At 32.4% G+C, this 27,976-nt stretch overlaps 1 protein-coding gene across 8 annotated transcripts; it reads right to left on the bottom strand.

Moving 5' to 3' along the window:
* Window positions 1–101: 101 nt before the first annotated feature.
* LOC126758587 (uncharacterized) lies at window positions 102–27,976 on the bottom strand. 8 transcript variants are annotated; one of them, XM_050472912.1, is made up of 17 exons: window positions 27,749–27,976; window positions 25,976–26,390; window positions 23,135–24,113; window positions 22,030–23,040; window positions 20,395–21,955; window positions 16,474–16,818; window positions 12,710–13,121; window positions 11,911–12,641; window positions 11,647–11,779; window positions 11,451–11,582; window positions 11,211–11,372; window positions 9,279–9,860; window positions 8,091–8,444; window positions 3,967–4,121; window positions 2,930–3,420; window positions 2,569–2,777; window positions 102–1,163 (listed from the first exon to the last, which is right to left on the bottom strand). In XM_050472912.1, exons 2-17 carry the CDS (start codon window positions 26,360–26,362, stop codon window positions 1,116–1,118), a joined length of 7,692 nt encoding a protein of 2,563 aa, XP_050328869.1. In that variant the 5' UTR covers window positions 26,363–26,390; window positions 27,749–27,976; the 3' UTR covers window positions 102–1,115. The 8 variants fall into 8 exon arrangements, with proteins under 8 accessions (XP_050328869.1, XP_050328868.1, XP_050328870.1 ...); XM_050472911.1 differs by lacking the exon at window positions 27,749–27,976 and adding an exon at window positions 27,135–27,297; XM_050472913.1 differs by lacking the exon at window positions 27,749–27,976 and adding an exon at window positions 27,135–27,297 and having other exon boundaries at window positions 23,135–24,110.

Genomic DNA, 27,976 nt, shown 5'->3' with positions numbered 1-27,976 from the left:
AATATTAGAAAGTAAGTTTTTTATGTACATATGTACATATATGTGTGTGTATTTGCAGGTCTTTGCAGTATTTTCTGCTGCTTTTGAGAAGAGAATTCACCTTTCACAGTTCTTTGTTGTTGTAGCAGTTATTTATAGGTTTTATTTAGTTATCGTTTCGCCTTTTTGTATTTGTTTTGTCTTTAAGAACTAAAACTATTTAACAATTTCTTTAAGCAATGCTGTTCACAAACAATTACAATATCCATAATAAACATAATAATATATATGTATATGTATAATAATATTTAGATTAATCATAATCATAATAATAATAATAATAGTGATAAGCATATTTAGAACATTTTAATTATATAAATTTGAAAAGGTAATTTAAGCATAAACACAGAAATTGCAAGTAAACATTTATTTATTTGTATATGTATGTATAGTATGTGTGTTTGTAGCTTAAGCAATTGAATTGTGTATATTTTTTGCTGTTTTTTCAAGTTTTTTTTGCATTTATAATTTCGGATATTTTTATTTATTTTTAATTTCTTGCTTTTAATTAATTACAAATGATTACAAGCAGCTTTACAGTTATAAGTCGCATAGTATTCGTCGTCGTTTGCATTTCGTGTTTTAGTTAAGATTTTTTACTTTTCAATTTACAGCTACATACATATACATAAATATTTTATTAATTTATTCCATTTAAGACAAATTACCAGTTTCCCGTTACGCTTGTTTTATCTTAAGATTTACAGTTGTTTTCCAACACATACATATATTATATTTAATTATTTTATTTTTTTTTACATTTCATTTTCGTCATTATTTCGTTTGCCTAGTGTACTAAAACGCTACTGCCACACACACAGCTCGCCACTGACCACACGCGCCTCACGCCAAGCAGTCTATTAATTTACTTATTGATTTATGTCGTTTTCTAATTTGTTGTTGTTTTTATATCGTTTTTTGATTTTACTATTTTTCTTCAATTGCATAACTTTTTTTTGTTAAAATTTAACTATTTAATTAACTGTAGCTAACTGTAAAAGAGTATGACTATTTTATTCCCACTGTTTAGTTTGTATGTGTATATGTGTGTGTGAGTGAAGGTTTGACTGTCTTATCTAATAAGCACCACCGCTGAATTGATTTGGATTGTAGAATTGTGGCACCTGGAATTATAAGAAAAAAAGAGATAAAAATTTTTTATTAAAAATATGCTTTTAATATTAAAAAAATATTTTACAAATTATATAGAAAAAAAATATGAAGAATATTTAAAAATTAAAAAAATATTCTAAAAATATTTAAAAAAATCTGAAAAACAATATGTAAAAAAAGTAATTAAAAAATAATAATGAAAAAAAATAATTTAAAAAAACTTCAAAATATTCTGAAAAATATCTCTTAAAATTAAAAAAAAAAAAATTTAAGAAATTACAAAGAATAATTATTGCTAAAAATTTATGAATTATTTAAGAAAGAAAGAAAGAAAGAAATTATGAATTTAGCATTAAGAAAAACATATTTCAAAAAAATATTTTACAAATTATAAACAAAAAAAAAAAAATATTTTTAAAACATATTTAAAAACCTAAGCAATTAATACTTTTTATTAACAAAATTTAAACATAAGAAATATTAAAAATTATTTTTCGAGAATAAAAAAAATATTTTGAAAATAAATTAAAAAAAAAATAATTTTCGTTTTTTTTTAATTGTTTAATATTTAAATAAATTAAAAAATAAAATTTAAAAAAAAAATTTAAAAAAAAAATTATTCAGAAAAAAGTTTAAAAAATTACGAAAAATAATAATCGGTAAAAGTTTATGACATATTTAGTTATGAAATATGTTTAATAAAAAGAAGAAGCAAAATTTATATCAAAAATATGCTTTAGCATTCAAAAACATTACGAAAAAATATTTCACAAATTATAAAAAAAAATATATTCTCAGAAAATTTTTGAAAAACTAAAAAATTCCATACAATTTTTGAAAAATGAAAAAAAAAATTTTAAATATTCTAAAAAAAATTTTAAAAATATTCTAAAAAAATTTAAAAATATTCTAAAAAAATTTAAAAATATTCTAAAAAAACTTAAAAATATTCTAAAAAAAAATTAAAAATATTCTGAAAAAAATTTAAAAAAATTAGAAAAAAATAAATATCGTCGTCGGTAAAAAAAAATTATGAAATATTTAAGAAAAAATTTTAAACAAATCTGAAAAAATATTTAAAAAAATAAAAAAAATAAATATGTATTTTTATAACATTAAATTATTTGAAAACTTTTTTATTTATTTATTTATTATTTTAAAAATTCAAATAATCGAAATGCTATATATTTAAAAACAAATTAAATCATTTATAGAAATATTTTTTTTTTTTAATTTTAAATATATATTCTTAAAAAATGGTTTTAAAAATTATTATGTTTTACTAAACCTTTTTGAAAAAAAAAATTTTCAATCATTTTTTGGTCAACGTTTCATTTTTTATAGTATAAAAGTTCAAGATTAAAAAAATATTATTCACAATTTATTACCACGAAATGCTTAAAAGTCCATACTCACATCTTGTTGCGGCATTTGTTGTTGTTGTTGCTGCTGATACGCGCCAGCATCATTATTGTCGCCCGCAGCGGCGACTGGCGCCGGACCCGGTATAAAGAAACCACTTTGCGGCACTGCAGCCGGTGGCAAGGCCGGAGCCAGCACATTTTCCACCGCCTTCATAGGGGCACCTGAGGGATTGAACACATCGACGTAGGAATTCTTCAAGGCTGCAATTGAAAAAACAAATATGTAATTGATTAAAAAAATAGTAGAAAAATACTTTTATTTTTTAAATTTTTTTACTTATTTTTTAATATTTCTATATTTATTTATTTATTTATTTTTTTTATAATTTTTTTAAGAAAGAAAAGTGACTCACTTCGATTGCGTTGCATTTTGAACATATTTGATTGCAAACTGGGCGTTTTAGTTGCGCCTGCCGCATCGGCACCGGTCAACGCATGAGCACTGTAGCCGGAGACGGGCGCTGGTGAGACGGCAGGGGCTGGTGATTGTGTGGGCGCAGCATACTGTTGCGTGTCGAGCAATGGTGAGGACTGTTGCTGTGGTGGCTGAGGTTGCAGTTGTTGTTGCGGTTGTGGTTGTGGATACGGCTGTGACGCAGTTGGCACATTGGATGCACCCATTGCTGGTGGCGCTTGTGCCATTATATCGCTCATCTTCGGTGGCGGTTTGAAGCTTTCTTCGGCCGCTTCGTCACCATCTGTATTTACCCATTTTTTCTTTTCCGGATCCCAAACTATGCTGGGATTCTTGTCGTCGGGCAAAATCATTTGATTTTTGGGCTTCAGTGAAAGCTTGTTCCAAATGCCGCCAAACCAGCCGGAGTTTTGATTACTTTGCTGGGAGCTGGAAAGTAAAGTTTTTTTATATTAGAAATAAAAATAAGGCGAGTTCAAAAGCTTTGTGAAAGCTTAGGTGAGACCAAATAAAGCTTGAGGTAGCAAAAGTAAATTAATATCAATTAGAAACAGGAATCAGTTGTAAAAGGTTACAGAGATCTGTGAAAGTTGATGTTGGAGAAAAAAAAGCTTTTAAGTATCATGAAAGCTTTAAAGAAATCAAAATAAAAAATACAAATTTATGGTTACGGAACGTTTAGAGCGTTATATTTGTAAATAACAACTTAAAAATTCTCCACTTTCTCAGAGGAAAAAAATAAGTACTACACATCAGAGAGCCTTCAAAGCTTTGTGTTTTATACTATCAATACATTATTAAAAGCTGTCGTGATAAACAGCTTTTGTTATAAACAACTTGAACTTTCGAAGATAGACTGAAAATTGTATAGGCTTTTAAAGCTCTCAAATTTTTAAAAGCTTTCATTATAACAACCAAGCTTTCCGCAAAAATACAGCGAAAGGCAATGTTAATAAAATCTTTACGTTCACTCACCTTTTTTGCGTCTCCTTGCCAGCCTCACTTTTACCACCCTTCTGCTCACTCGTTTTGTTGCCGCCATCGTTGGCATTTGCCTTCTGTTGCTGCTGCTTTTCATCTTCCGAATCATACATTTTCGATTTCGGCATGGATATGGTGGGCCGCGCATTCTAAAGGTTATTGACGAAGTTTTAATGTTACATTTGCAATGCATTGTTAAGAAATTAGAAATAAAATAAAAAATAATAATAGCTGTATATATTATAGCTGTAAAAGTACTGCAAGATAATTGTGTTTAGTCAAAAATTACAGCAGTTATCGTTAAAACAGCCGGCGTTAGTAGCTTATATAAGAGAAATTAAATGAAATTAATAAAATGCAGCTTAAAATGCTTAAAAGCTTTCAAAGGCATCTAAAAGTTGCGCACATTTTAACGCAGCAAGCTTGTATATGTATTCCAAATGTTGAATCGAAGTTCTTCGTAGTTTTCACACGCAGCTTTCACTTGTAGTCAGCAGCTTGCATTAAAAATCTGAAGCTTGCGAAACTTTCATGTAGAATAATTGCGTAGTTTTTCTAAATTTAATTCCTTGTGTGTTTATAAGTGAAAGCTTACTTTAAATTTAACACTTTCACCGAAAAAAGCTTAAAGCTTTTTCTGTTAGCGACAAAAGCTTTCAGGCGCAGTAGCAAAATGATTTTTTCCCTGTAGTTGAAACTAATTTTCCGCTTAAACTATTTGGTGTTAATCTATAAATATGCTTTGGCTGTAATATAATTTATATTAATACAGTTATTGGCTTGCTTGTAAGCTTTTATACAATTTATATCAGAGTAACAATTTAATTAAGCACATTCTTTTTGTTTTTCATTTTTTATTTTATTTTCATTTTTTTACAATGAGCACAATCAGTTACAATTCCATTTTTCAGATTTATATGATATTTTTTAGTTAAGAAAAACGATTTCTTAAAGACAAAACAAATATTTTTTCAAGCGAAACCTTTTTCTTTTAAGTTTGCTGATTTTTCCCAAAAAAAATTATAATAATTCCTACTTCAAGTGTAAATGTAGTTTTGATGTGTTTAGGTGTTACAAATTTTAGAAAATTTAACACAAAAAACATATGTGTATATATTTTTTTTAAGAAAATTAAATGTTAATATGCATACTTATAAAGAAAAAATATTTAAAAAGAAAATTAAAAGAAATTAAAAATTTATAGCTTAAAATAATTAAAAAAAAATAAGAATATTATTTATAAATTAAAAAAAATATGTAAACAAAATTAAATAAAAATTGAAATTAAAAAAATTTGAATTTAAAAAAAATTAATTTTAATTTCAATTTAATTTTTTTAAAGCATTAAAAATTAAAAAAAAAATTTTGATAACCAAAACTAAAAACAAAATTCAAAAATCCAAAAAGATTAACTTATGCAGTTTTACAAATGCACAAATATAATTTATGAGATTAACAAAATTTTGTTTAAATTTAATTAAAAAAATTATTAATTTTCTACAAATATTATTTGCAATAATAAATGCATTAAAATTCACACGAATTGTTATCATAAACAAAATTTTTTTAAGTTACATTAATTTATTTCTATTATTCTAATTCCCAAGAAGTTTAGCTATAAACTTTCTTTAAAAAAAAACTCGATTGAATTGAAAATGCTATGACTCCTAGTACATACATATTCATCAGAAAGTAAACATGGTTCAAGCTTTTTAACATATAATAAATTATGGTATGTTAAAAAATTTGTTACAAGTACTACAAAATGGCAAGAATATGCGCTGAGCAGCGCTATTCTATGCAAAATTATCAAAATCTGCCACTTTGGACATTTTCTGATATTTCAAGTTGTTGTAAAACAATATTAAATGTATGCAAATAACATTAAAATGCAAAAAAAGCGTTTACAAAAAGTCTACACAATACTTTTTAATTCTCCAAAGCGTATTGAAGTGTTAAAAAGTTATTAAAAACTGTTTCGGGAAAAGCGTGCAGTGATTTTTAAAACTTTTCAAAAGTCTAAAAAACTCTACACAATATTTTTCAAGTCTCCAAAGCGTATTTAAGTGTCAAAATGTTGTCAAAAACTGTCTAGGAAAAGCGCGCAGAGATTTTTAAGACTTTTTCAAAAGTCTCCAAAGTCTACAAAATCTAAAAAATTGCTCGAAATTGTAAAAATTCAAGTTTTATGCAGAAAAAATTAAATACATAGTACTTAAAAGAAATTTAAAGCAATATTTGAAATATTTTTGTTTTACCAATATAAAATTAGCAAAAAGTATTATAGATAATAACAAAAATTTGCAAAAAAAATTGTTTAAATACATAAGGGTAAGCTAATTATCGGAACCCCGATAACAATTCGTGAGAATGAATTTTTAATTATAGATGTTCGAATTCATTATTAAAAAAAATTAAATTTTTTCGCCTTGAGTTGCTAAAATGTTAAACGAAATGTACATTTTTCAATATTTTATAATTTAAACATTTTTTTTTCGAGAAAAAGACTAGCTATTATGAGATTAATCTTTTATAATAATATTACAACAAAAAAGTATAATAGAGTTACATATATCCATGTAAGTAACTCAAATTAACACAGAAAATAGCATAACACATAATAGCTGTATCTGACCGTGAAATTGTGTAATTCAAACCGCTTTTGGATTGAATAAAATCGATGGATAAAAATCGATATTTTCGATAGACAAATATGGATTGGCACGTTCAACAGTAGCTAAATAACATGCCACATTCTGCTTTCAAAAGTCTATTGCAACCTACACTTTTGAATCACCCTAAATTGCCAACACTTTTTACCAACCGTCAACTTAAATATGCTTCTTGTCCTGCGGCTCGCCAATCGGCCCATCTATATCATAAGTGCGCACTGGCTGCTGTTGCGACTTGCGCTGCTCGAAAGTTTTCGAATCCAGGTATTTCTCAAACGACGTCAAACTCTGCTCGACTTCATGACACATCTTCTGATAGTTGAGCGGTATTGCCGGGTTCGCGATGAGCTCTTGCATCGACCAAACAGCGTGATGATTACTGGTGGTCACACTGCCGCTGGCAGCCTCAGCGCCGGTCAGGGACACGCTGTTGGAAGTGCTCACCTCGCGTACAACACCGAGTCTGTTGAGCAATGTGCCGCGCTCGGGTCGGTCCTGTTCCGGCAGGAAAGCAGCCATGTTGTACGGCATGCGTTCATTCACTTGATCGAATTCGAGCTCATCAGCTTCGTTATAATCGTAAGCGTCAGCATCATCGTCATCAACCATATAGTCATCATCATCGTCGTCGTCGTCATCCTCATCTTCCTCGGCCACATCGTCGAGTAAGTCATGATCATCCAGATCGTAGTCGTTCAATATGTGTGTGTATTTGAGGCGTGTCGTTTGCGCATTCGCCTCGGGATCATAGTCGCGTCCCAGCGCTTCGAAGCGTGATTGTAGTGGCAAGTCGATAGGATAGGTGCCGTTATAGACGATTTGTTTGTAGGGCGAAAGGTGCGTTCTAGCCAATTCGGCGCGATTGGAAGCTTTGCGTGCGTATTGCGGCAGTGTGAGTGGCTTGGAAGTGTCATTTGCCGAAGCGCTTGAGCCGCGCTGATAGGCAGCAAGCGTTTTTGTCGCTTGAGCGCTGCCAGCTAAGGGCGTAGTTGTGGAGTTGGAAGCGCTTGCGGAGTTAGTGCGTGCTTCATTGCTGACGCCTTCGGTGCCGAGTGCCGCTGCCTTACTACTTGTGTGGCTGTTACTACTATTTCTACTACCGCTACTACTAATACTACTGCTATTGCTGCTAGCTTGTGTACTAAAATTGGCAACACTGGCAGATGGTGGCGGCGGCGGAAATTTCCTATTTGCGGCCTCAACCCGCGCCGCCGACACCACACTGTCCACTTTTTGTGGCAAATCGAAATTGACGCGCTTTACCGGAACGTTCGCATTGGTATTCGAAGTTGTGTTCGAATTCGAACTTAAATTACTAGTTAACTTATCATTGCATGCATTAATGGTTTGTGCAAGCATTTGTTGTTGCTGTGGCATATTCTGCTTTTGTTGTTGCTGCATTTGTTGTAGTAGTTGTGGTAGCACACCATTATTATGTCTACTTACATCTGGCGGCGCACTGAGGAACGATGTGGTCAATGTGGCTGCGTGTTGTTGCTGTTTCGCATTGTTGTTGTTGTTGTGATTGGTATTGGGCTTTTTTGCGACACGCGTTTGCGGCCCATCATAACTGTTATATAATTTGGCTGCTGCAGCGGTGATTTCCAATGGTTTGTCTTTCTGCTGTTGTAATTTTCGTATACTCTCCAAAGTAGTTTTATATGTTGTAGTTGTTTGTGACTTTGCTTTAAGTGGCATTTGCTTCAATGCCAGCATATCATCATTATTTAAATATGCTTCCACGTTTTTTGTTGTTGCTTTTGTTTTCCCAATAGCGAGCTCATCATCATTTTTGGCGTGCTGCAGCAGCATAATTCCAATCAAGGTAAGCATGCGTACAAATTTGTAGGATTGTGGTAAATTTATGTTAAAAGGAAAGTAAATATCAAAAAATGGCGGTGGCCAAATAAAAGCAGGCAATTGGAGAGCGAAACTATAGGATTGAGACTTCGGAAGATAACCGAAATTCTATAAACCTTTAATAACATTACAGTAACTATTGAAAAGCTTTCAAAAGAGCAAAAATGTGTAAAAAACGAGGAAAGGAAACTCTACACAAATATGAAAAAAGTCTCCAAATTGTAAAAATGTTAGCAAACGCCTGCAATTATAAACTTGTAAGATTACATACACAAAAGTCAAAAGTCTCCATAGTCTACACAAATTCTAAAGCCTACTTTTTCTCATTAATATACGAAATCGTAGTTGTAGGTTATTAAATTGCATTTTTAACTAAAAATTAAATGTCTACACAAGTCTCCAAAAATTGTAAAACTCTCCAAATGCATAGTTTGAGTTTTAACGTTTCTAAACATATTTAACAGTAATAAACAGTGAGATCATAATTATGTGTAACAATATAAAGCTGCAGAATCATATTTTATTTGACCACCTTTACATGCTCTGCATTCAGCTCCAAAACAAAGCTTTTCAACAGAAACAACAGGTGCAAACACTTTTAATAACAGTGCAACGGTGCTTATATTGGGAAGTGGTGCAAGGGACATTTTGTTTCACAAAAAATATACATATGGGCTCTTCAGGGACCTCCACTTATTTCACTTTCGTACACAAATTTCTGTATAACACTTTCATTCTCATTTAACGGCAAGCGTACAAGTTCACACCACTTACCTCGTCGCCATAGCCGGCATGTTGTGTTTGCTGTTGTTGTTGATTTTGTTGTGCCCAGTAATCATAAGCGGCTGCATTATTTTGCGCATCCACCGCTTCTGCGCCATAACCTTGATAATGTTGCTGCTGCTGTTGTTGCGTGGGATCATAATAAGGAATTGAGTGAGGTTCCTGTTGATGCTGTTGCTGCTGCTGTGCATCTATTGGCTGCATATACTGTTGCTGTTGATTGTAATAAGCATATGTTGCATCGTTGGCATCTTGTGCAACACCAGCCGAGTGATTCGGAGCTTGTGAATCTAGGCTTGGTTGTTGACTATTGTAATCGCCAGCCACTGCTGTTTGTTGCTGTTGGTGCTGATTATAATGCTCAGCAGCTATATCATTATGCGGTTGTTGTTGCTGCTGTTGCATGGCGTCTGGATTGTAATAGGTAGGCGATTGTTCGACGTTGCCGAGACCTTGATATTGCAAATTCAACTCATTAAATTGTTTATTTATCTCGACAAATTGTTGATCGATTTGACTCTGTGTATCGGCAATTTGTCCATACACCGGTGCAGCAGGGCTGGTATATTCGTCCTGAAAAAAACAATTTTAAAGATCTCATTAAAGTATTAATATTATATTGCATAAAATTTTTTGTCAAACTTCCGCTAATAGCGCTGAATAGCTTATAAGTCCCATTTTTGCACTTGAAGCGAGCTGAATATCTAATAAAAGATACTCATAGTACTAAAAATGATGAATACACTTCATAACATGCCTATTTAAGGTAAATATATTCGAAATGAATGAAGATTACGCTGAATTGGCGCTTTATCAAAGCTTAATATGCGTTAGAACCATTTCCGCCAACAAAATAAATATTTATAACACTTAAAAATGCGCTGAATAACAATAATGAGTACTTTTATGCACTGAAGAGCGGTTTGTATAATTAAAAAGCACGCTGAATAGCTGAATATGCATTGAACAAAAGATTTTTCAACTTAAATATCGTGTAAGGTACTACAACCGCGCTCTATAGCTAATAATTGACTTTTTAACTGTGCTGAATACACGCAAATATTAATAAACGCATAATATGACTTATTAAGTGAGCTGAATATACAAAAACATTAAAAAAAATACGCTTAATATGCCATACAATTTGCTTATGCAATTATAAAAACATAATATGGTGGCAAAAAGGCGTATAATACCCTTTAAAAATGCGCTGAATAACAGTTATGACAACTTTTAAGAACTGAGAAATAATCAGTTATTTAAAAATATGCACTCAATAGTTGAAAGTACGTTTTTTAAACATATTTTCTTAGCATAAGTAACATACAATGAAAATTAAAAATGTAACGTTAATTTTAAACGCGCTGAATAGCTGAAATTATAAACGTTTGTTTGTCAAATTCGCATTAGAACTTACTTAATCAATAAAGCTGCATAATAAATTGTTTTAAGTGCCGCTGAATATGAATTATAACACCTTTTCGGATTAGAATAACAGTAAATTCCCTTCAGAAAACAAATTTTTATAAGGTAGCATAAAAATTTATTTAAAACTTTTAGTGTAGGCATATACTACACGTCTCACAAGGGCTTACAAAACTGTTTTGGAATAAACTTGAATTTAAGAAAGAGAAACAAGCGGCTGCATTGGAAAATGCTGATTTAAGTTGCCATAATACCACTGAAAAAGTATGTATATAAGACATTATGACATGCAATTGCGCGCTGAATTAATAATGATTTAATGGTATTGATTGCTTGATTGCATCAATGAGCTAGTTATATGCAGCACATGCCATTATATATTTATTAAATCAATTATTTTACTTTTTTATATATTTGTGAATTATTCACTACTATGCAGTAATTATATTCTAAACTATTTATAGCAACTCTACATCATTAGTTTTTACCCACACTCACCTTATGTTGCACTGCCAGGGCGCGCAAGTCTTGCAACCACTTTTGCTCCTCAAAATTCGGCAACTGACTATTTAATCCACCTTCAGCATGGTGTTGTTGATCGTCCATGGAGCGTTCCAACACTGGGTCGTAGTACTTGAGACGATCGGCAAACTCATAGATCTACGAAGAAAAATAGTATTTTGATTTTTGATTTAAATAATGTTTGCTTTTAAGCCAAAAAAAAGCATAATGACTCACCTTATTAATGAAGCTTGGTTCGTATTTGCTCGGATCGCGTTGTATGTGCAGCGCAATTTGTTCGAAATACATGAGACTACGTAAATTATAGCCATAATCCAGCAGGCGTGTGGCCAGCAAATATTTATAAGGCTAGAAAAACGAATAAATATATATTATGGCCTAAAGTTAGAGTAGAGACGAGCGTCTGGCTTACCTGAAACTCGACTAGCGAGAATTTATCGTCATTCAATGAGCAGGCATACTCATATATCTCGGTCATCATGATGGCTTCGTTGGCGGCGAAGTCGTTGAAGTATTTATAATGCGATGAGCCAAGCAAGACGAGTCTGAAAATATATAAAGAGCGTTGATACAATTTTTTAAAAAAGTTAGAAAAAAATTTAATAAAAAATTAACAAAAAAAGTTGGAAAAAAATGTAATAAAAAAATAACAAAAATAGCAACAAAAACAACTTACTTTGGCAAATGCTGTTGCAGTGTGTTCTCCAGTGTAGCGCTCTCTTGGTAGCGCCCGAAACCCACTTGCGCCATTAGGTAACAGAAGTGCGCCGCGAATAAATCGCCACGATTGAGCAACGAATCACCAAGCGTTGTTATCGATTTACGATCTAATTCGGGCTTTTGTGACGTATTTGAGAGTATCATCGAGAGATGTGGACGCCAGTCGCCCCATTTCTCGTCCTGCACACTAGTCACGCTGGACGGCTGGCGGCCGCTCATCAGCTGATAGAGCGTCTGCAGTGGATCGTTAAGCGACAGCTTGTTGGCGAACTTCATCATGACATTGGCGTGTGAACGCCGATCCACTTTGGAGGCTAGGAAGAGCGCATGACCCCACAAATTGTTATCGGTGGCCCAGTCGAGCGCCTCATTCACATTGCCATACAGCAAATAGTTACGGAACTTTTCGGTTATCTCATCATCGCTGAGCACTGGTATATTGCTGATGGTTGTGGTGGATTTGGGTGCTTGTTTGCTCGTATGAGTAGCGGTTTCGCCTTCGTTACCCGAGTCACGTTCGGTATTATTCTGTTCAGCGACAGCGGGGTCGGTTGCTGGTGCTTGCTGTTCATCTGCCTCATCAGCGCTGAGTGCCGATGAGTCGCCAGCGTCGGCGTGCTCGATTTGATAGGGGAATTGTTGTTGATTTTTCAAGAGTAATTCCGCAATATCCGTGCCAACGACCATCTGTTTGTGAGACAAGTTATTAATGCATAAAATATTAAAAAGTATATAGAATTTATTTTTATACTTACGCCATTTTGACGCAACAACAAAATCAGTAGGTTCCACATCAGCGTATAGGAGCCACGATATTTCTCAATATTATTGGACACCAGCTGCTTGGCGTAGATGGTGGTCTCCATGGGACCCAAACGTATTTGCTCCTCGCAGAATTCAATAATGGTCTTCTTGTGTGTGAGGCCACGCACCAATGGACCCGGATAGGTCTGGAAGAGTTGACGTGTTGCATCGTTGGCACCTAAGCGCTGCAGCTTCACAATATTACTAATGGCGCCATGTGAAGTGTACTTCGGTTTAACGGTAACGAGTATGCCGGCCGACAGTGAAACGATTGAGTGCTCGTTAACGAATTTACGTGGTGTGAGTCGTTGTGGATCGGGTTCGGCGATGGCTTCGGCATCGCGCAATGACAGATGACCCGATCTAGAAGTGAAGTGAGAGTACATTTAGTAAAATATTCTTAAAAATGTTGGGAAATAAAATATAAAAAAAAATAATATTTTTAAAATGAAGCCATTTTAAGTTCGGAAGTAGAACAGTAAATATAATAAAATGATAAAAAATATCTTAAGCGGAATTATAAAATAAAATAAGTAAATTATTTAATGTACAGCTGCTGATTTGTAGTACAGCGCATGCGCAACGCAAAACCTATTTAATTGCTCTGAGACCATGCAAGATTTCTTAGAGAAAATATAATAAAAATAGATTTTTGAGTAGAGTATATATTTTAGTGAGTATTTTTCGCTATAAAATTTAAATAAACATGTATATTTGTGAGTTTTGTTTATAATAAAAAAAATAATAAATTTTTTTGTCTTTTTTTTGTTCTTTTTTACTATTATTAACTTTTTTCTAAAACTGAACTGTTTGAAAAGTAGAATTTTTAAATAAAAGTCTCGATTTCGCTGTGATATTTTTTACAGGTGAATACCCCTATTGCCAAAGAATTTGAATATTACATTTGTTTATTATTTGAGGACAACTATGAACTCTATATACATAGTATATAGAATTTCTCAGCGAAAATAACAAATGACCTTCACATGACCTTTTTAGGCAAGTAAAAGTCTCGTATAAGCACCTATCACTTACTCGTTTAAGTTTTTAGAGTACTTGAATTAAGTTAAAATAGCATTTTTTCATCAAGAGATTTTAGATAAAAGAACTAGAGAATTGTAAAAAATATTTTCCAAAAAAAATTTTAAAAAATATTTTCCAAAAAAAATTTTAAAAAATATTTTCCAAAAAAATTTTAAAAAATATTTTCCAAAAAAAATCTAGTTTCCTATATTTTCATTTTCAACTTAAAATTTTTTGTTAAATATTTATTTTAAATTCCAAATTTTTTTCCAAATTTTTTTTTTAATTTTTTTTTAATTTTTAAAAATTTGAATTAATTTTGTTTTTTTGGAAAATATGAAAGAAAATTTTAATTTGAAAATATCGTATAGTGGACAGAATATATTTTGCATATACATACAATGGAATTAAAATGTATGCTTAAATGTTAGCATTTTGAAGAAATTAATTTCTCAATAAAAAATTCAAACAAATTTTTATATCCGTAAATTAGGCAAAATATGTTTTGTATGTAATGACAATGGAAATTAGTGCGAGAGAGTGCATCTTGAACAAATTCTATAAGTAATGAGTGCTAAGCTGTTCGATCTATACACATTTGTACATAGTATATACACATGTGTACATCCATACATACATACATACAGATATGTAAATAATGACATGCGAAGAGAAAGACACACCTATACATACATACATACATAATATACATACATTTTTTTAAATTAACATAAATTTATTTTTATATAAAAATGTAAGAAAGATATAAACTAATAAAAAAAAGTTTTCATTTTACTCAAAAATATAACTTTTTGGGGTCAACATTTTTTTTTTGAAATATTTCTACAAATTATTTATAATAATATATAAATTCAAATTTAATAGTTTTAAAGGAAAAAAACTACCGACTAGCAATTTCAATTTTTTTTTAATTTTAAATGTTAAAAAAAATATTGCTAAATAAAAATGCAAAGAAAAATTAAATGCGAATAATAAGGGCTTAGGTCAAATTATTTTGAATATTGTTTAAAAAGAATATAATTGGATTATTGGCTTTAAAAGCGATAAAAAAATATATTTCAAAAAAAATAAAAAAGAAATTTTCACTCATTATTATTATTTTTTTTTTTGGTCAAAAAATCATTTTTGAGGGTCAAAAACATAACTTTTTGGGGTAAAATTTTGTAATAATTCTAATAATTTTACACAAACTATTTTAAATTTTAAAGTTTTGAAAGGGAAAAAAATATTAAAAAGATATTTAAAAAAAAACAACTAACAAAGCAGAAAACGTAATCATATTTTTGGTATAAACCTTTTAAATGTACATGTGTATGTACATCTCTGTTATTAAGGCGCAGTGTAGTGGAACGTTAAAGAGTAACTATAGTATGTATATTTGTGCAATAACGAACACCAAAAGTTGGAGATAATCGTAAAATAGATCTGAATAACAAAATTTGCATGGCAGGCAGCAAATTGAGTGTTCCATAAGTTCATAAATTATGTTCAAAAAATATAAGTAAAGTTTTATAGCTAAAATAGAAAAAATGTTGCATAAGTTCACAAAGAAAAATTAAATTTATAGTTAAAATTAAAAAACAAAAAATTCGATAAATCCATAAAATAAAGACTTTTATAGTTAAAATAATGATGATTAGTGAGCACCCATATTAAATGAATCATAAACGTTTTCGAACATACAATTATCTAAAATTCAAAATGAATATATTTACATATGTACATATATCCAAATTCAATAATAGAAATATTTACATATCCAATAATGAAATATCTAAAATGCATCAATACATCACAGATGAATAAAAGTGTAAACCCCACATAAGATTTTCGATAACATCAGAGAAACATATATCGATAGAGTTATTCATACATACAATATAGAAAATATGCCGAATTCGATGTAAGAAATAAAGCAGCCAATAGTCATATACGAGTATGTATGCATGTGTATATGTGCCAAATGTAACTATGATTATATATGTATATGTATATGGTATGTATATGCATATCAGATATCAAAAATGCACTTATGTAATGAGACTAAAACTAGTTTGAAAGTTTACTTAAGTCGAAAATTGTTGATGTAAGCCAATATAGGTCAAACAAAATACGCAGACATATGATTAGAGGTATTCACAGCGCGGTTTATGTAAAATGTTTTAATGTGAAATTATGAACTTTTTGCTATTTACAAAGCATAAAGTTAGAAAATGATGTTTGAGTGTTAAGTTTGAAAAACACTGTAGGGAACAAACGAATTAAGACCAGCTATATAAGACTAATGCGCGGAAAAAAATATTGTTGAGCTCGTTTGCCACAATATTAACCATCTTTAGGCTCGTTTAAGTGCACAAATTGTTTTAAATCACATGATCATTTATTTTATAAACCATATATTTGACGAAAAGTTGGTTTCAATTGAAAGGATTTAGTTTAAAAAAAACGTTATTCGTTATTTTGCTACTAAATCATCATATAAAACACTGTAACGCGTGTTTTAGAATGCATCAACCTCATTTCGCTCACACTGTGAATACCCCTAACGCTTGTGGGCAAACTAACACATACGTATAGAGAGCAATTTGTAACTTGTAGATAGCTTTTTTTACTAGCAAAACGAAAATAAATGATAGAAAGTAGTAGCAGAAAAGTTGTTGCTTGGCAGCACCTGGACTCCGCGTAATCGGAACGCGCATAATAGGCCGCGCCAACACCGCCGACACCAGCGTAGTATGCTGTTAAACTAACGCCACCGACGCCGCCGCCCGTTATGGCACTAATGCCGCTGCCAATTTGCGACAGATTGCTTGTGGAGCGCGCAGCTCGTAATGCCTCGCCAGCGGCTCCGTACATGCTGCCCGTACCATCGTCTAGCGTTGTAGAGTTGAGTGACATATTCGTATGCTGTTGACTGTAAATCATATGTTGTTGCTGTTGTTGTTGCGAATGCAGTTGTCGCTGTTGCAAATGACGATGGTATTCATTGGCTTGTGAAATGTATGCTTGTGTATACCTAAAGTTGAGGAAGTGATTGATGATGATTGCAAATTGAATTTGTACAAAATGACTGCTAGATTTTATAAATTTACAAATAGTAGTAATTTTTTTATTTTGTTGTATTTAAATCTTTTAATTTTTTTTGTTTTTGAAATTTTGAAATTTTTTTTTTTAGAAAATATTATTATTTTTTGTTTAAAATTTTAATTTTTTGTTGCAAAATTTCCAAATTTTTTTATAAAACTTTCCGATTTTTTTTTTAATTTTTTCAAATTTTTTTTGTTATAAAATATTATTATTTTTTTATTTAATTTTTTTCGATTTTGTCGTTTTTTGCGTTTTGCAATTCCAATTTTTTTCGTATTTTTTATTTTTTTTTTATCATTTTAAAAATGCTAATTATGCTAAATTTTGTAGACAAATGTAAGACAATCACATTCACTTTACTACTAATATTTTTAGTAATACTTAAGGATGTCAAGTTTTAGATATTAGCCACACACACACATACATACAACGCTACGTTATTGATGGGGGATAATACATAAAAATGGAGACTTTTGATTTTCGTTCGTGACATATGAAAATATTTATCGAAATCAGAAAAAATTAATCAACAAATTTAAAAAATATATATGTATGTATATTTATGGAAACATTTCAAAACTTTAGTCTGGTACAAAATCTCTCGATTTCATGAATGTTGATTGACTTAAGTTTCGATTTTCATTAAAAAATGGAGAGAAATACAGTATTGATGGTCACAAATGTTTAATAGTCACTAAAATTTCAACCTTATTATCGATAACATCCGATTAAAAATGTATCGATTTTTATCGATAACTTCAAAATCGCTAGCATTCGATAAAAATCCCACATATTTAACAAAATAATAATTTAAAAAATGTTGTTCGAAAGGCAGTTATAAATTTCTTTAAGAAATTTTTCAAATCTTTAAATCGTAACACTATTATTTAAATTTTATCAACAATTCGATATACATGTTCACTAAATATGCACGCTTAAATTTATGGTAAAATATGTATGTCTTGATATTAGATCCATCAGTCTGCATTTTAGGCAACTTTTTACTCGTAAAGTATATTTTTTAGTTTCATTTGTAGTAAGTTTTCGCAAAATTTTTCATAATTGCAAACGAAAATCAAGCGATATTAGATAACAGTGGGCAGTAATGTGTAAATACTTTTTGAAACACATAGTGAAGTGGAAAGGTTGAAGAGTTAATGGTTCTAACCTGGAATTTTGTAATTTTATCGATACTTTTGTTCATCGAAGCGAGATTTCAGGTTTATTATAGTTAAGATTTTATAGCGGTATCTATTATATAAAACTAGGGGCACTATTCTAATTAAAATGCAGTTAATATATTTTATTTGGATAAATAAAATTATTTAGTATTAAAAGTAAGCTTTGTTTATAAGTTAGTGGTTTTTTCGAACTCGCCTAAAGAACTTTATTCAATAAATTTTTAGAAAACTAAATTCAAATTTTAATAATGAAACAAACGAAAAAATAATAAAAATAAAGTAATAAAAAAATTGAATAAAAAAATTTAATAATAAAAACGTTAGAAATATAAAAGAACAACAAAAAAAAATAGAAATAAAAAAATAACTATAATAAAATTAAAAAAAAAAATTAAAAAAAAACTTAAAAAATAATTTTAAAAAATTAAAAAAAAAATTTTAAAAATTAAAAAAAAAAAAAAAATATAAAAAAATAATTTTTATAAAAAATTTTAAAAATATTCCCTAAAAAAAAACTTTTTAAAAATTATAAAAAAATTAGAAAACAAAATAACCAAAAAAAAAAATGTATATGAAAATATTACATATGTTTATCAAAAATCTTTAAAAATTAAACTGAAAGTTAAACATAAAAATTATATACAAATTTAATAAAAAATATCCGAAAAAAAAAAAAATTAAATATGTAATATATTAAAAAAATAAAAATAAAACTGAATTTTTTTAAAACAAAAATAATAAAATATTTCATAAAAAAAAAAAAAATTAAAATAAATATTTAATAAATAAAAATAAAATAAATTTTTATAATATATATTGAAAGCTAATTAATTGATTTTCTGCCCAAAGCAATAACAACAAATAATAATTATTAAAAATAAAAATTATCTGCAGATGTAAAAATGATCCTCATAAAATAAGTAGTACGTCAAGACGGCATCTTAGCCAAATAAGTGATAAAAACTATATTCCTAATCTACTATCACTAATGAAAACATTTTATACTGTTATCTACATAAACAGTTAAAGAGCTTGTTGAGATTTTAACTAACAAGTGCTGCATACAAAAATAAATAACAACAAATAAATAAACTTATGTATATCTAGTATTTTCTTTACCTCTTTTGGAGCATAGGGCAAGTAAAAACAGTTAAATAAATAGCAACAAATAAATGCATTCTTATACTACGTACTCATAGCTTTATTGCTTGAGCGAAAGTAGAAACAAATAATTTAGTTTTTTTGGCAAAACTTATTTTTTGATAATTTTTTTTCTTAGTTTATAATTTTTTAATTATAATATTTTTTTTTAATAATTATAATAATTTTTTTAATAATTATTATAATTTTTTTAATAATTATTATAATTTTTTTTAATAATTATTATAATTTTTTTAATAATTATAATATTTTAGTTGTGTTTTTTTTTTCTAAATTTATATATTTTTTAATTATTTATTTATTTTTTTTTTCAAATAAGACTTTTTTTAAGTTTTTTATCTTTTTTTATGGTATTGCTTTTTAATATTGTGATCTCTGCTCTTAAAATATAGGGTATTAATATTTTTAATATTTATATTATATTTTTATTCTTAATTTTTTATTTTTATTAAAAATAATATTCTACTAATTAAAGTTCAAATTTTATTTTAATATATAATTCTTTGATTTTTTAAGTTTAATTGCTTGTTTATCTTAATTTTTACAATATTTTAACTTTGTGTTTAGTGTTATTTTTAAATTAATAATTTACGTTGCGATTTTTATTTATAATTTTTTTTATATTTTATTAGTTTATGGTTTCTTTTTTAACTGAATATTTATTTTATTTGTGTTATTAGATATTATTAATGTTTTATTTTGATGATTTGATATATTTTAAATGAAAAATTTTAATTTTTATATCTACCTTTATTTAAAATATTATTTTTTTTTATTATAGCTCTATTTAATTAACTAAAAAGTTATTTACTCACACTTAAAAAAAACTCAATTTGTATCAAAACAATTGTTAAAGACGTTAGTACGAACTAAAAACAAAAAAAGCGGGTTTCAGGTGAAAGAAAAGCAAATTGTAAGAAACATATTACAGGATTTTAGTGAAGCAAAGTCTACGTTGTTGGTTCTCATACGCAATTCATACTCGAGTTAAGGCTACGTATATACACTTTCAAGGCAAAGCATAACAACAAAATTTAACGTAACGAAATTTCTAAATAAATGCAAGCTTAAATACTAAAATAAAAATTAAATGAAAAACTAAAAACTCGAAAAAATCAAATAACAAAAATGATAGCGGTAAATATAATTTTCAGCCAACTTACCGATCATTTTCGTTTTGCACCGAACTGCGCCCCGAGTGCACCGACTCACGCCCATCCACCGTGGCAGCCGCCAACGAGCTGCTATTTAAGCTAGCATGGTCTCCACCTGCTGCGGCATGTGCGCTTAAACTGGATGCCGTTGCAGCGGCTGCATGCCCATAATATTTCTTATACCACTCCGAGTATGCCTGCGGATTGGTGCGCGCCATTTGCTCATAGTAATATGTAGCGTAGGGATCATAACCATACGCGCCTGGCGGGTAGCCATACATGGCGGCATGGCGTGGATCGTAGCGTGCGCGCTCCTTCTCCAAATCACTCTCACGTGCATTGCGTGAGCTTTGCTTGCGATACTCTTCGTATTCGCGCAGATCGGCGCGTTCGCCACGCATTGATTTGTCGCCACCGGCGCCACGATGACGGCGCTCAATTGTATCGTAATCACTGCCACGATCGCGACGTGTACGCCGCTGCTCACGACGCTCATCATCCACATAGTTGCTGCGGCGCACATCGCGGCCCTCGTCATGGATTTTTTCGCCGCGTTTGGGCGCGCCACGTGGACGACGATTGTAGTCATCGTAGTCGCGCTCGCTGCGGTCGCTGCGTCCGGCGCGTTCATCATTGTGATGACGCGCGCCGCTGCGACGCGATTGCTCTTTGCGTCGCGCGCTCACATCTTCCACATCGTCGTCATATTGACGATTGTAACGACCACTGCGACGCAATGTATCCGGTTTGCCATTATCACGTGTATAATACTTATCGCGTAACTTGTCACGTTCGTCGCGCTTATCTGCGCGTTCGCCAGCGCGACGCCTCTTATCCTTGGCATAATCGCGCTCCTCACGTTCGCGATCACTGCGCACGCTACCCTCACGATAGCCGCGACGACGGTCACGCTCGCGTTCACGATCACTTGAGTAGGGTTCGGAGCCCTCGAGATCATCGCTCTCGTAGCGATCGGCGGAGCTACGTTGTTTGTCGCGGCGCTGTTGACGATCAGGCACTTTGCGCTCCAACTCGCCGGTTGAATGCTTGCGCGACTTATTGCTGCCGGCGCCAGTGTAACGTGCGGCATGGTGATGATGCTGATGTTCCGGCAATGGATCGCTTTCATCATTACCCGTCGAGGCATTGGATAGCTCCTTTGATTTCGTCGAATGATGATGATGATGGTGATGTTGTACATGATGATGATGATGTACGTCCTGACTCTCATCAACCGTTGGCGGTGAAGGTTCGTTGCTAGCAGCAGCGCCCTCTAAAGGCGGCTCGTCGCGACTGTTTACCGTGAGTAGCGGTGGTTGTTGCAGCTGTTGTTGCTGCTGGTGCTGTTGCTCCTGTTGTTGGTCTTCCAAGTTCTCGCCGTCCAGTTCGATCTCGCGTTGGCCACTAGCGATTTGTGGCGGTGGCGCTGGCGCATTACTCTCCGGCGAGCGTTCAACGCCAGTAACGACGCGTTGCTCGTTGCTGATATTGCTCTCACCAGGTACCAAATACAGATTGCGATCTGTGGTTATATCTATGGTGTTGCTATTGTTGTTTGGCGTGTTATTTGCTGCAGATAACAAAAATAAAATTTAAGATTATAAAATTTAAAACTGCCGAAATCTACTATAATGACAATCATACCTGTTAAATTCGCGGCATTGCCTAAAGCGCCACGTTGCGACGCATTCAGCAGCGGTACTGCTGGCACCTGCTCCAAAGATGTGTCCTCGCCATCAGCGTGCCGCTCGTCCATATGCATATTGGCCGGCTCCTCCGTACCGGTCACCATGCGCTGTGTGGCTTCTAGCAGCTCCGGCTGCCCCAACACTAGACGCGATAAGCCTGGCGGCGGTAGACTGTCGGCCTCCAAATTCAACTCCTCGTCGGGATTCTCCGAAAGTGGGCTTGTCTGCAAGTACTGATTGCGCTCATCGTTAGGCGGTGGCGGTGGAGGAGCCTGTGCCGCTGCTGCGCCCGGCAAAGTAATAGTTTGTATGGTGGGCAGCAACAACGATGTTGGCGGTATTGGCAAAGCAGTGCCCAACACTTCTTGATTTTCATGTAAGATTTCCGAATTATCCGGTTCCAAATGATTGAGTAGCGGATTGGCAAAATCTGCGGGCGGCGGTGGCACAGCAAACGCGTTAGCTACGGCTGCAGCTGTGATTTGCTGCGGGGCAGCAGGTGGCGCTGCGATATTGACGCCGCGGTGATGTTGCGCTGCGCCTGCGCGTTTGAAAGGATTACCCGCAATGGCGGTAGCGCCGGGTGGTGGCGGCAAATTACTTGGCGGTGACAATGCAGGGGGTGGAGTTTGCAGAGGTAGACCGATAGTGGCGACGCCGGCAGGTGGGGCTGTGGGCGGCATAACTTCGGACTGTATCGTGGCTACTTCATTTTGGAATGCCTGTGGCGGTGTTAAAGCATTATCCAATGGCTCACTGGTCGGGCTGGCAACGCCTGGTGGCGAAGCGTATTGGCGTGAAGGACGCGAAACCGGTTTTGCTTGTGACACATAAACAGAGTTTGGAATGTTGCTGCCAACACCAACTGCGGCTGGGGGTGCAGCGCTAGGTGGCGCCGCGTGGGCAGGCGCCGTGGTATTGTAGTTTTCATTGGTCGCTTCGGAGAGCGGAAGTGCGGCGGGTTTGCCTGCAAATGTAAAAAGTTGTGAAAATGGATTAAATAAAAATAAAATACAGAAGGGTTTGCCGCAGCTTTTTATACTAATTCTGACTGTACTCACCCACATTCGCTGCTGCTGCTGCTGCCGCTGCAGCTCTCACATCGTCAGCATCGGTCACTGCATATTCGGCGGCTTTCTGTTGAGGCACTTGTACGCTGCTCGCAACTTGCCGCGGCACTTGCGCCGCTTGACGATTATTTGTAGTTGGCACTTGAGGTGTTATTGTTGCAGATTCGTTGTCGACGCCTGTGCTGTGTGCATTCGCATTGACGTCGTCGCCAATATTCCAACTCCAGTTGTCGTTCGACTGCGCACCAAAACTTTCCTCGATTACATTGGGCGCATTGTAATTCGTAGGCTGCGCGTCAAATGCATTGAGCGGCGGTGCCTGCTGTTGTACCGCCGGTTTATGTATGGGCAATTGCGTCGAGGGAGGCGCCTGCTGCCCAGCTGGCGTTTGTTCCACTTCACCGCCAACCACGTTGCCATTATCATTCCAGTCCCAGTCGCCCCAGCCATCGCTTCTGTTGTTCGCATTGCTATTGTCGAACAGCTCAGCAGCGGCTGATTGTTGGGGCGGCGGTTGCTGTGGCATTTGTGTCGGCTGCTGCTGCTGATAGTGGAAATAGTTGGCCGCGTCAGGCGCTACTTGCTGTGGAGGCTGTTGATATTGTGACGTCTGTGCCGTCTGTGCAGCTGGCTGTGCTGTTGGTGGCTGCTGCTGTGTTCCTTGGTTTTGGTTTGCTGTGAAATAATTGTCATATGTGGTTGGATGTGGATATGCTTGTTGCTGCTGCTGTTGTGTTGGCACGTTATTAGCCGTTGGCAGATCTGGTGGTTGCCAGATGTTATGTGGTGCAGTTGTTTGTTGTTGCTGCGGCTGTGGATATAAATTGTTGGCATTTTGTTGTTGCTGCTGCTGTTGTTGTTGCGGCCAATTGTTGTTCGCGGCGGCAGCATTCGATTGCATCATTTTGTTTGGTGGCGCGTAAGGCTGTTGCTGCCAGGCGTTCACTGCGGCTGATGGCTGCTGCTGCTGCTGCAAAACGAATAACAATGGCTATTAGAAAGAAAAACTGGTTTGGAATTCGTAAAGTTTATGCAGAATAATTGCCGTCGCTCTGGCTGTCATTTATCTTTCACTTTATTTCTGCATATTTACATTCAAATGTTTGGATTTACATACATATGTACATATATAATATTTGTAATTGTATGCTGTTCGGGTTGGTCTATTTTATTAAAATTAAAAAGCTTTAAAATAAAGAATAAAAAAAATATTTAAGACGTTTAAGTTTTTATTCTTAAAATTTCTTACTAACTTTTTGTCATCTCTCTCAAAATTCATACATACATATATTGAATACTGTTAGAAAATAATTTGCCTATTTATCTATTAGGAACTACCTTTTTTATATATTAATTACTATTTTTTTGAAGTAAAATTATATTGCTTTTTTAATTTTTATTTTGGAATGTTTTTTTAATGACGTATTTTTATTATATTTTTTGTTTCTCAATAATTTTTTTTTATATGATCAGATATTTAAGTATTTTATTTGCTTTTTGGTTATTTTATTATGTTTTGTTTGAATTACAATTATTAATAAAATCACATATTTTTATTTCTTTTATTATATTATTTAGTTTATTTTTTTCTGTTATAAATTTTTATTGTAATAGCTTTTTTGTGTTTTAGTTATAATTTTTTAATATTATCAAATATTTAATTTTTTTTTTTCAAATTTTACAAAATTTGTTTTATTTTATAAATTTATTATCTATAAATATTTATTTTATTATTATATTTTTGTTTTATTTATAAATTATAATTTTTAAATATTTATTTTTTATTATATTTTTTTAATTTTTTATTTAATTTTTTTTATATTTTTTGATCAAATAAATGCAAATAAAATAAATATTTATAAAAAAATTTTATTTAATTTATAAATTATAAGCAATTATTAGATTTTAATTACTAATTTGAATTTGTGATAACAATGCAATGAAAAAAAAATAAATAAATGTAATAAACGAATCAACAAAAAATATATAATTTAAAGTTGAACTCAAAACAAACAAAAATATGCAATAACACATTGTTGTAGCCGATAAGACGCTCATTTGTGAGGCTTTTATTACAATAAATTTGTGTACAGAAAATAACTTAAAGAAGCAAAAACTTTTTCGCTTCTTTGCAAATTGTATTTACTTACAGATAAGAAAAAGCTGCTAATTACAAATTCTAAAATCCGAAAAAAATAAATTATATACATGAATGCAAGTACCTTATACTATACTTGCATTCATGTACAAATAAAAAATATTCAAAATACGTTTAGCTGGCAACCAGAGAAAATTGTAATAAAACGCTAGTGAAACCAGCTGTTAATTTTAATAAATGCAAATATTAATAAAAACACCTTTTATACTCAAGCTACTTACGCTATACTATATATGTAAATACATGTATACGGTATGTATGTAAGTGCTTTTCACGCACTCACACATACATATGTACCTGTATCACAGTGCAAATGCTCATGATAATGAGGTCGTGAACTGGCATATTCAATACAATTCACTTCGTATTTAATGGAATAACAATGCACCAAATAAATAAATAAAATCTACTATATACATATGTGATAAACTGAAATACATGAATATAATAAAATAAACCGAATTAAAAGAATGAAATGATTCCCGAAAATGACCAAAATTTAAAAAAAAAAAAAAAAAAAAAAAAAAAAAAAAAACGTTTCAATAAATTGTCTATATTCCAAACTTGCATGTGTACATAATGCATACTAACTAAATTTGCACCAGTAACAGGACAGCACTGCAAATTTACACACATTCACACGGGTGAGACCCAGTTAATGCAAATCAAGTTACCTGTTGTATGCCAAAGTGACCAGGCTGCTGCGGTTGCTGGTGTGTACCACCGTTGGCATGCATTTGTGAGCGCATAGAGTTATGCTGTTGCGACTGATGTATGTTATTGTTAACGTTTATCGGTTTGCTCATATAAGCGCTAGTGGTGGAAGCCAAATTGGATGCAAGGGGTGGTGCCGGATTCGTGTAAGCATTTGTTGCAGCAACGGTGTTTGCTTGTGCATGCGATTGTGTTGCTAAATGCTGTTGCTGTTGTTGTAAATTTAGCGGTGGCTGTTGCTGCTGAGCCACCGGTGGAATTAGATGTTTCTGCTGTTGTGGATAGGGGTGTTGCGACTGCTGCTGTGGCAGCGTAGGGGGTGGTGCATTACTTTGCACCCAAGACATTTTTACAATTTACACACCGAAATTGAAGCTAGATGCCAAATATTGGAATAAAAAAAGCCCATGAAATAATGTTGATGTGAAATGTACAAATATATGATTGTTTGTGGTATACAAGTAAACTTAAGGTGATTGACCATGTTAAATTGTATTTAAATGAAAATGAAGACAATAAAATGAATTCGTAGTTTGTTGTTAAACATGTGACGTAAAACTATTTGTTATTAATAATGCAAATACTAAATATTAAAAAAATTGAATGGAGAGGATACGAAAATATCCCACAAATCCCAATTGTGACTATTTCATATATGCAAACAAAATCACACGAGATATATATACATACATATTTATAATTCACATATTTCCCATTTACTGCATTTTATGCCAATTTGAAAGTAAATGTTCCACTACCAATAATATAATATATAAAATAAAAGTGCTTAATAATGCCGTATGCTCTACGACCAACAACCGTATAAAACACACCTGCCGTATCTACAAAATATGGATATGAGTTGAATATATATGTACATGTGTATATGGGTGCCAATAATCTAGCCCCATTTAATCCACAGACCATACAAGAATAAGAAAAAACACTATATTGTTGGCTCAGTTGTGGGTTTGTTGTTGTCACTACTCCCATACTCAAGTTAAGGTGATGTTGTTGCTTTTGTACGGTTGGTGGTGCGGCAAATAAGCATAAACGAAAAAGTTTACGTGGAAGTTTTCATGGTTTCACTAACCACCACCAACACCAATGAAGTATTACCTTTTTCTTGCTTGCACTACACAATTAATAACACTTGCCGCTACTTAAGCTTTTATAGCATATTTAAATTCAATTTTTATTGTATATTTATCGCTCCGGTTAATTGAAATATAAATTTACAGGTGATTTTCGTGAAAGTTATAAAATTTTTCAGAGAAAAATCTACACAGTGTGAAAGAAAAATCACAATGAACGAATTGGTGACATTTGAGAAAGCGAAATGTCAAAATGCAGTTAATGTTGACAATTGGCGAAACTAATGGTCAAAAGTAATACAAGATTTGCAGGGTTGCATGCATAGCCAATTGCACATATTGCCTCTCATATATTTATTGTATTTGCTGAAAGCATTGGTAATAAAAATTATGTAACTAAACACACATAAATAAACAAAATCGACTACAGCACGTAAGTTCAACAACCTATTGTTGTTGGTGTGTAAAGTTTTCGTGCGCCCTTGTTTAGAATTTAACTATTTATGATTATTCACCTCTACACTTTTAGTACTTCACCATTTCTTTTCTTAAACACTAGCAACACTTTCGCATATGACAAATGCGTAAACTACGTAAATGTAAATTTTCTCCCTTCAATACTCTCGGTTTTCAACTTACGTCTTTGTGGTTCAATTAAGCACTTTCAATATATGTTTTTGTTTTTACACAAACAATTAAATGCATAATTTTAATTTAATAATGCACACTAATTAAATCGTTTTCGTTTGTATTCGATATTACTTCGTTTCGCCTGCGAATTTTTGAGAGATTTACACTATTTCCACAAGGTTGAAAATTTTGTACAATAGAAAGGAAAAATCTCACTGCCAACTCAAAACGAATTGT

The sequence above is a fragment of the Bactrocera neohumeralis genome, chromosome 5 (genome assembly GCF_024586455.1).
Source record: "Bactrocera neohumeralis isolate Rockhampton chromosome 5, APGP_CSIRO_Bneo_wtdbg2-racon-allhic-juicebox.fasta_v2, whole genome shotgun sequence".
NCBI classification, from domain to species: Eukaryota; Metazoa; Arthropoda; class Insecta; order Diptera; family Tephritidae; genus Bactrocera; species Bactrocera neohumeralis.
The sequence above is the reverse complement of the archived record's forward strand: the minus strand, read 5'-3'. Positions and strand labels throughout refer to the sequence as shown.